We start from the raw sequence: 9,323 nt of genomic DNA on the forward strand, positions 1-9,323 counted from the left end.
AGAGTTATGGAGGGTGCACACTGCAGCTGCTGGGGTGGTGTTTCATTACTGACTCACCTGCCTTGCTCTGCTGCAGCCTCACCCCTGCTTTGCACCTACACACACTTAAAACCTTTCTTTGAAGGGACCAGTGACAGACAGCTGCTCCCAGAGCTCCTGCCAGGCAGCAGGCCCTGGATCTCAGCAGCACTCTGCCCTTCCCTGTCTGAGACAGACCATGGGCAGGATGCTGTCACACAGGTGCAGGGATGCTCCCAGACAACAATTCATTTTCTGCTGTCATCTCCTTGAAACTACTAAAGCTGCAAGGAAAGAGCACCCATCAGAAACCCCTGCAGACACCAGAGGAAATGGCTTATGAAGCAACGACCCAAACCTTGAAATAAAGTTTTAGTACCACAGCACATTACAAAAATTAAACTCCTTTATTTGAGAAATTAGAAAAGCTCAAAGTTGGTAGGTCCTGCATTTCATTTCCCAGGAGAAGGGCTGGGACAGCTCGGCTGGACTGCAGGGAGGTGGCCAATGGTGCTTCCTGGACTGGACACAAGAACTGCCACCAGACTGGGCACACTGGGCTGTCACATTTTCCCAGTTTGTGTTCAGGACCTTCACACCCCAACTGTCTTTGTGCAGGTTGGCACCCTGAGTGCCTCCCTCGCTTCACAGTGGGCCTGAAGAGAGGGTGGCCTACAAAATTCAATGAAATGAAGCAACACAAGGGCCAGGGCAGAAAACTCACCAGCTTGGCAGGGAACACCTGCCCAGGGGTTCATCCTCACTCCTCCTGAGCAGCTTCCCCCAAGCCTCACCCTGCCCTGGCAGCCAGGAGAGGCAGGACAGAGCCTGGCACTAAATGTTCATGTGGAAGCCGGGAGCTGGAGGCTTCTCCTCGTGTGCTGGCAGCGCTTTGGGCTTGGCCAGAGATGGTTTGTGGCACGTGGTGTCTGTCAGGGGAGGGTAGTACTGCCTGTAGCACAGGTAGGCGAGCACCAAGCCCATCACTGAGCCAACCAACACATCTGTGGGTGAGACCAGAGCAAAGTTAATGGCCCTTCATCCTCCCAAGCCTCGTGATCAATTCCTCAGCAGCAGCTTTTCTGCTAGATCCATAACCTGGCTTGGATGTAAACCCAAGCTTGGTATGTATTTCAAAACCACAGAGGAAGGCATCAGTTCCCTGCAGGTGGCAGCAAAATTGCCACTGGAGGAGTCAAAAAAAAAACCCCGAAGGTGCTGTTTGGGGCTCTGAACACTCCTGTGCCTGGAGTGCCCTGCTCAGGGCACCTGCTGAGCCCTGTCCAGGTGCACAGCAGGTGCTCACCCACCTTCCCAGTGGTGCTTGTAGTCGCAGGTGCGGGACACGCCGATGAGGGTGGCCAGGAAGAGGGGGAGGAGGAAGGCACAGAAGCGCAGGGCCCGGCCCCCCCGGCCTGGAACGAAGCTGTGCAGCTTCCCTGCCAGGTAGAAGGCGGAGAAGGCAAGACCAGCAAAGGCAACTGGAAGAGAACAGGACAATGTCAGCTCAGAACACCTCCAGGCTTTGCTGCCAGACCCTGACCCTCTGCTGCTGCAGTGGAAGGGCTGTGAGAGGTGTCTGCCTGTCCCAGTGAGCCAAGGGAAGTACCAGCTGGGACTGATGGATCCTAGAAGCTGCTACCTGGCACACATCCCTCCTTCTGGCTTGCAGACAGCTTTGGCCCACATTTCTCACCCCATTGCTTTGCAGAGAGAAACCTGAGTCCCTCTCAATGCAGCCAAAGCTGTGGGGTGCAGGAAAGCAAATCCAATCTGCTCTCCCCTGCTCCCCACAGCTGGCTGGCCAGGGCTGCAGCAGCAGGAGAGGTGGCACTCACAGGAAGCATGCCCGCTGGGGAAGCTCTTGCGGCCCTCGGTCACCCTGCGCGCGTCCCCCGTGCACACCAGCTCGGCGTTGGCTCGGCCGTCCGGGAAGCAGCGGTGGAAGAAGTCGGGCCGTGGCCTGGGACAGGGAAGTGGAGCTCAGGGCCCTCCTGTGTGGGCACTCCCAGCACCCACGGGGCAGCAGGGAGCTGCCCGTGCCAACGCCATCCTCCCCAGCCTGGGCCCAGCATCTGAGTGATGGCCTGAGACAGCGGCTCCCCAGTGTTTTGTCTATGTCTGAATTGTCTTTGCAGCTAGAAAAAAACACATTCTTTCCAGGCTGAGCATGTGCAAGTTCAGCCCCAGGCCCTGAGTGTCGCAGACCTGCCTCCCCCGCGGCGCAGCTGGGAACAGCCAGTCCTCACCTCCCCACAACGAGCTTCAGGGCGTTGGTGAAAACCCCGTTCAGGGCAAGAGCAAGGCTGGCAGCTGAGAGAGAGCAGAAGGGTCACATCAGCATCGTCCCCACCTGAGAGTGCAGCAGGGCTCAAGCTGCCTTTCCCTGGAACAGGAGGAGCTCACCAAGGCAGGCTTCCCTCGTGTCCTCGTGGTCAGCGCCCATGAACAGCCTCGCCAGGAGGATGAGCAACAAGGGGGACAGAAATGCGATGAACTGCACGACACAGGGAGAATTTTAGGTGTCAGTGAAGCAGGTTTAAGTTCTCAGCAGAACACAAGAGCAGTTACTCAAGAAGACTCTGAGCACACTTCCCTCCCCCAAAGCCAAGCAGCAATCTGTCCTCCGCAATCGCTGCAGTTCCATCAGAACAATCCCCCCCCAGCTGGATTTGCAGCAGGCCCTGATCAGCCCAGCACGTCCTTTGGTTCTCAGACAGCTCTTCTGGCAGAGTGCTGCTCTGGCTGGTTGTTGGGGGTGTCCCCAGGCACAGCACCTCAGCTCTCCCCTCCCTGCAAGCCCCAGCATTAGCGCTCTGTCAGCAGCACCCGTGCTCTGTCAGCAAAAGCTCAGCAGCTGCTGATTCAGAGCAGGCAGTTATCATCATCCCCATCTCAGCCCTGGGGATTCACCCCGGGACATCCTCACCACTGCCAGGCTCCCATGGAGTCTGTTCCCACCTGAGCTCTGGCTCTTTACGCTGCCTGTTCCAAATGCTGTCCCGAGGTTTTGTTCCTAATGTTTAGCGGCCACCTCTCGCAGGAAATCCCACCTGCCATTTGCCAACTCAGAGCCACAGCCCTTCACCTCACACCCATGACAGAGGGTGCCAATCCCTCTGACACACTGCTCTCTCCTGGAACTCCAACACAGACTTAGTCAAACTCTTCTAAGCAAGCCTAGAGCCGTTGGGAAAAGGTTTGACAATAAAATGACAATAAATCCCTGCTAAAAATAGCTGCTTGCAAGGGAAACATTCCCTGATAGTGAGAGCTGTGCTATCTTCCACACACCCCGTAAGTTAGACGTGGAATGGATTATGGACAACAGTGCAAAGTCCTCATTAGTTTATGAACTTCAAATCCCAAAGGCAATGCCTGGTAAAGCCTCAAAATATGTATAATATAAAGCCTCAAAAATCACTGTATGTTCAGCCTGGTTGGTACTAATCTCCCAGGATGGGTAGAAAGGGACCACTGGGGACCATCAAGTCCAACCCTCTGCTCAGGGTCCTCAGAGCACATCACCCAGGACTCTGTCCAGATGGATTATGAGTATTTCCAGGTAAGGAAACTCCCACTGTCTGGACAGCCTGTGCCACTGCTCAGTCACCCACACAGGAAAGTTCTTCCTCCTGTTCAGGTGGAAATGTTCCAGCCTGAGCCTCTCGCCCCATTGAGCAGAGCTCGGCTCCATCCTCACAGCCCCTCCCTGCAGCTATTTGTCCACATGGATACGCTATCCTGCACTTTCTGCTACGTGCACTAGGAGCTGCAGGTATTGCAGTACAAGCCTTTAGCCAGCAGCTTTGCTTTAAAAGGAGAGCTGGTAATTCGAGAACAAATCAAAGTAAACGCAGGAAACACTGGCACAAGCTGCCCAGGGGAGCTGTGGATGCCCCATCCCCGGAACCGTTCACAGATTATGTAGGGTCTGATGGGAGGGGGGCATCCCCCGTAGCGGGAGGGACGAAACGATCTTTCAAAGCCCCTTCCGACCCAAACCACGCGAGGAACCCACTGAACTTACAAACATGAAGACCGTGGGGACGTGGTCCGCTTCAACGTAGGGCTTTTTGTAGAGCCACATCTCCTCGGGCTGCAGCACGCGCTGGAAGGGCGGCAGGAACTCCATGATCCTGGAACAACGAGACGAGCGAATGAGGCAGGGGCAGGGCAGGGGCAGGGGCAGGGGCAGGGGCAGGGCAGGGCAGGGCGGGGGTCCCGCACCCACCCGAAGGTGGCGAGGAGCAGAGCCCGCAGCGCGGCCTCGGCCGCCAGCTCCGCTCGCCGCATGGCCACTGCTCGCCGGGGCGGGGCGAGCGCGGCTCGGCTCGGCACGGAACGGCTCGGCACGGCTCGGAGGAGGGACCGCAGCCGGGAGTCCCGTTATCCCCTCCCGCCCCGCCCCGAGACGGAACTGAGTCATCTCATCATTGGAACATTCAGAACGATTTATTGAAGTCAACCTCAAGCAAAAATTTCAGATCAGTGGAATGTCATTAAAAATCTTTCGAAAGGAATCCTCACGGAAAAGCAAAAGGGAAAAAAAAAAAAAAAAAAAAAAAAAAAAGGGAAAACAAACCAAAAAAAACAAACCAAAACCCAAAAAACCCACATCTGAATTCCAGAGTATTTGTAAAATAAAATAAAAAAAAGGCAACATCTCAGTAAATAGAATGTACAAAAATTATATGTTCTACCATCACACACAGTCAGTAAGAAGCTAAAATATTACAGGCAAGTCTCGATACGCTCTACCTAGAGGACAGGAGCTATCTATGTACAGGGAACCAGCTTTACAGGCTTCACACTATGCAAGAGGACAGAGGCCAACACAAACCCCCCAAAATATTGGATATCTCAAAGTCTATGCGGCAACATCAAGTCATGATACAGTAATGCCCCGTGGAATCAGACACTCCTTGGTGTGCCAGGGCTGATCTGCGTCCAAAATCTCTTCCATACCGACTCCGGTGAATATCGACGCTTTGCTATTAAAGACTCGAGTGATTTCGTTAAAATAACATTTCACAGAATCTACAAAGTTTGTTACAGATAAACAAAGTCTACAGAAATAACGACTCTACAAAGGTCCATCTTACAGAGCACGTGGGGATGGAGACGGATCCGCGGGGATCTGTGTTGTGCAACATCACTCGCGTGGAGACAGACGGGCTGGGGTCCTCACAGCACCCCGAATGCAACCCCCAACCCCTGGCTCAGATGGGACAGGATCACCCCAGGGGCTGTGGCAGCACCGCTGGCTTGGTGGAAAAGGAAAAGTGACACCAAAATGAGATACAGATCCGCCTGGAACAGGGAGCGTAGGGGTTTGTCCAGTCTGGTTATGACCCAAGAGTGAGAGAGAACTGCAAGGTGGGGGGCACCCAGGGACCCCAGGCAGCTGGGATCTCCAGAGGGACCCCTCCACACAGCTGGGATCTCCAGAGGGACCCCTCACACAGCTGGGATCTCCAGAGGGACCCCTCACACAGCTGGGATCTCCAGAGGGACCCCAGGCAGCTTCCTGCCCCTGGAGCTGGTGGTGGCACAGCGAGGGCACAGCCCCAGGGAACAGGGAGTGGTAAATGGCTTTGGCAAATTCATACATGTTTTCCCTTTTTTATTCACATTAATCACAGAAATCCCCTACACAAAGCACAGTTCCAGCTCCCTACCTCCCGCTCTGGAGCAGCAGGACCCCTCCCAGGGGAACACAGACCTGAGCTGCTCACTCGGAAATACAGTATCACAGGAAACAACCTTTCTTTTCTTCCTGTTTTGCCTTTTTCTCTTCTTTTTCCCTCAGAACAACACTGGGAATACATCCAACGTGTAGGAGTGTATCGTAAGTGCAAATGTTTTTTGCTACACAAAGAGAAATGGTGGGGAAAGCTGATGGGAACGGGAAGCAAAGGGACAGCATTGCTCCAAGGTCGCCGTCTCCCACGCCAACACCTGGTGAGCCAGCTGCTCCCAAACCCTCCCGTTTGCCGTGGATCCACTGTACAGCAGGGAGCAGGAAGGAACTTGGGGGAAGTCAAGGACATTTTCAATGCAGTGTACAAAAAATCATGTATAAATAAAAAAAGCTGTAAAAGGAACCGCAGAGCTTCAAGTACATTAAACCCTGAATTCAATGAGGCAGAGGTTTCCATGTTAAAGTGACTTCTCCGTACCAGCGTCGGACACCCCCATCCCACCCTCCCCCCTCCCCACCCACATAATTCTGTAAAGTTTCAATATATACAGATTTTATGCTCATTGATAATTACGTCTAGTAATTGTGTCTTTCCCATTCTATCCTGAAATTAAGATAAAAGAAGGGTTTTTTTAGAAGAAAGGCCAAAAATCCACGTTCCAGCCCTATTACTCCATTTGAATTGATTCTCCAAGACCATGTGGTGACCAGAGAAGGTGATTTGCCCACGAAATTTCCTTCCTGAGCTGCAAACTCCTTCAACAGTCTAGGGACAGGACAAGTCTATACAATAATCTGACAGCTACAACAGCTAATGCTTGCACCACGTGTTCAGGAATGTTGGAACCAGCCTCTGCACCACTGGAATCACAGAATCGTGGAATTCTTGCTTCTAGACTCATCTGGCCGTGGGCTGCAGGATGCCTGCACTGTGCCCAGGTGCAGCTGCAGAGGAGAAGCTCCAGTAAACCACAAACCCTGTTCCCTGGCAAGGCAGCTCAGGCACTGTCCAGGTGCCACAGCTGGAGGCAGGAGGTCACCAGAAGTGTGGGGCCATCCCAAAAATTTAACACAAAAGAAAGAGAAAAACATGTCGGTGTGTTCCCACGAAGGAACAACAAAGTGCTGGGACAGCACACTGCAGTTCTCCACCAAAATCACCAGTTCTGTGGATTTCCCCTAGGTCTCAGCATGAAATGACCCAACTATCCAAGATTCCTTATTTTGGAGCCCACACAAATTAATTCAGCAGCTGCCTCCCACTCTGCTGAAGCCAATCCATCAGAACAGCTGTGCAATCTTTTCCTTACAAAGGAGCTGCACTAAGCAACTACATTCTGGTTACTCAGCTTACAAAGACATGGTTAAAATGTACATTTTAGCATCTGAGCCTGGCACTCAGAACAGCCCCTGCAGTCACCAGGATCCTCTGAACTGGCCTTTTCTCATCTAACAATGTTAAAGCTTTTTGAAAGACTCACCGTCTCTTCAGTTCAGAGTTTGGTTCACAAACTGAACAACCTCTCCTGCTTTCCCTTCTGAGTCCAAGCCCAGCTGCTGGCTGCTATGAATCACTTTTTGGTGGAAAAAAGAAGCATCTCTAAGAAGTCTGAGCACAAAGTGAACCAAGACATTGAGCGGCACAGGATGAGCAGCAGCCTCCATCACAGCATTTGAAAAGTTTAAAGCCTTCTGTGCCCTCCCTGTGTCCTGTGCCCTGGCACAGCACTGTGGCACAGCCAGGGTGGCCACTGGCAGTCTGTGGCTCCTGTCCAATGCTCCCAAGGTGTCCTGGTGCTGCCACACCATGTCCTTCTGCTCAGCAGGTCACCTTGGACACGGAATGCATGGAGCAGGTCGGGGCACTCACACAGCAGCATGATATCAGCAACATATCTGATATATATATATATACATACATACATACATATATATAAATATCAGCTGATAGATGCAATATCAAAATGCTCTGACTTCAGAGAAAACCACTGAACATTATCAAGCCTAATAAAGAATATAAAGTGAACACCTCAGGCCCTACAGACACGGTAGCAAGAGCTGTGTTTGGAATTTCTGAGAAGGTTAAACATCCTCAATAAGAGGTTAAAAAGAGACATGTCCCACACAAAATGTTAAGAAAAATAAAATCCTTTTTGTACCTTATTCTTTTTCTTTAAAAATACCAAAATCCAGCACTGCTTTCCAGCAGGGTTAGTGTTGGACCCTCACTGGAGCATGGCCCACAGCAGGAAGTGCTTTAGGGATCCCAAGAGCTGCTGGCCCAGGAGTGCCCCAGCCACCCTGGGGTCTGGCACCCCAAGGGAGGTGTGGGCAGGTGCTCTGGGCCAAGTCCAGGCACAGCAGCTGCTCAGGGACTGTAGTGTATCCATCACTCTACCATTGCACACACAAAAACTCCCCCTGTACATCAGTTTGAGGATGAGAAAGACACCAGGCAGAGGCAAGACATGTCCTAAATTCCACACAGACTTCTTGATCTGAGAAGTCTCTGTGTTCCCACAGGTTTGTGTAAGGAGTTTTCCAGAGACAAGGTTCTTAATTCCAAGGCTCAGTTCAGCCAGATGCCAGCAACACTTGATTATTTTCAGTACCCACGAGCAAAGGGTGGCAGGGAGTAGCTGTTATCAGCACACAAGTCAGAAGTACTCATTGTACCAGGGCAGGGGGGGACAGTGCTTGGTGAGATTGTGGGCTGGGGGGGAAGAGTCACCAAAACTAGCTCCAGCCTGGGGACACCAGTGCCCTGTGGCTCCTTGCACAAAAAAATGGAGGAATATAGGTTTTCTAAAAAAATTCTGGAGCAAGAGGCAACATAAGCCACTTTGAAAGCCTCACTGAAGGAGTCTATCTCTCTGATTAACAGAGGAAATCCAAGACAGAACCATCCCCTGAGGCATCAGCTGGCTGCTGGGATGTGGCCCCTTCCCCAGACACAAAATACCCTGTTCATTGAGGAAGTGCTGAGATGTTCCTCAGCTCCATTAACAATGAAGATTAAAGTTAGAAGATCTCTCTTAACAAAAAAATATTAACACTCCATCGAAACCAACACGCACATGGGTCAGGTCCCCCACATGCCCAAGTCTCCCTGAAGCCAAGGGGAGCCTGAGAAGGCAGGACTGAAGAATCACTCAGTAACTGCCACCAAACCACGTGAGGAACCCACTGGCAGGACTGCCTTCAGCTCTGACTGAGGCTGGGAGCCTCTCCTGCCTGGGAGGGGTTTCCAAAAGAGGTGAGATAAAGAAATGACCACTGTGCAATTAAACTCTGAATTTTTGCGTGTCTGCAAACACCCAAGACAGCTCTGGAGCAAGGCACCACCATTTCTTCCCCACTGTCAGACCTTGTGTTATGAGCACTTCCCAGAAGTCACACACCTGATTTCTCACAGGAAAAGCTTCACAATAATATTCATAAGTAAACATGAGAGACAACCTACCTTCTCCAATGCCTTTAACAATAAGTACTGGAACAGAGGCATTTCAGAGCCACCTGGTCTGACACCCACACCTGTCTGTTTGGCATCTCAGTGTTACAGAGGGGAGAGGCTTTGCTCTTTCCATAAACTAGACACAAA

At 51.9% G+C, this 9,323-nt stretch overlaps 1 protein-coding gene across 3 annotated transcripts; it reads right to left on the reverse strand.

Annotated features, from left to right (window-relative positions):
* Positions 1 to 8: 8 nt before the first annotated feature.
* Positions 9 to 9,319, reverse strand: PLPP5 (phospholipid phosphatase 5). 3 transcript variants are annotated; one of them, XR_005954117.1, is made up of 8 exons: positions 4,253 to 4,407; positions 4,049 to 4,157; positions 2,425 to 2,515; positions 2,268 to 2,331; positions 1,857 to 1,981; positions 1,329 to 1,499; positions 743 to 1,022; positions 442 to 540 (listed from the first exon to the last, which is right to left on the reverse strand). XR_005954117.1 is itself a non-coding variant. In XM_041424904.1 (7 exons), exons 2-7 carry the CDS (start codon positions 4,151 to 4,153, stop codon positions 853 to 855), a joined length of 726 nt encoding a protein of 241 aa, XP_041280838.1. In that variant the 5' UTR covers positions 4,154 to 4,157; positions 9,186 to 9,319; the 3' UTR covers positions 9 to 852. The 3 variants fall into 3 exon arrangements, 2 of the variants coding, with proteins under 2 accessions (XP_041280838.1, XP_041280837.1); XM_041424904.1 differs by lacking the exon at positions 4,253 to 4,407 and adding an exon at positions 9,186 to 9,319 and having other exon boundaries at positions 9 to 1,022; XM_041424903.1 differs by having other exon boundaries at positions 9 to 1,022.
* Between the last annotated feature and the right edge of the window lie 4 nt (positions 9,320 to 9,323).

The sequence above is a fragment of the Onychostruthus taczanowskii genome, unplaced genomic scaffold (assembly GCF_017590055.1).
Source record: "Onychostruthus taczanowskii isolate IOZ18803 unplaced genomic scaffold, ASM1759005v1 scaffold84, whole genome shotgun sequence".
Lineage (NCBI taxonomy): Eukaryota > Metazoa > Chordata > Aves > Passeriformes > Passeridae > Onychostruthus > Onychostruthus taczanowskii.

Excerpts from the sequence above, each read along its gene's own strand:
- PLPP5 (XM_041424903.1), bottom strand. The coding sequence starts at position 4,314 with ATGCGGCGAGCGGAGCTGGCGGCCGAGGCCGCGCTGCGGGCTCTGCTC. Across the intron at positions 2,516-4,048 it reads TCCCCACGGTCTTCATGTTT|TTCATCGCATTTCTGTCCCC; the intron begins GTAAGTTCAGTG and ends TGTGTCGTGCAG. Across the intron at positions 1,500-1,856 it reads CCCCAGCGGGCATGCTTCCT|TTGCCTTTGCTGGTCTTGCC; the intron begins GTGAGTGCCACC and ends GTTCTCTTCCAG.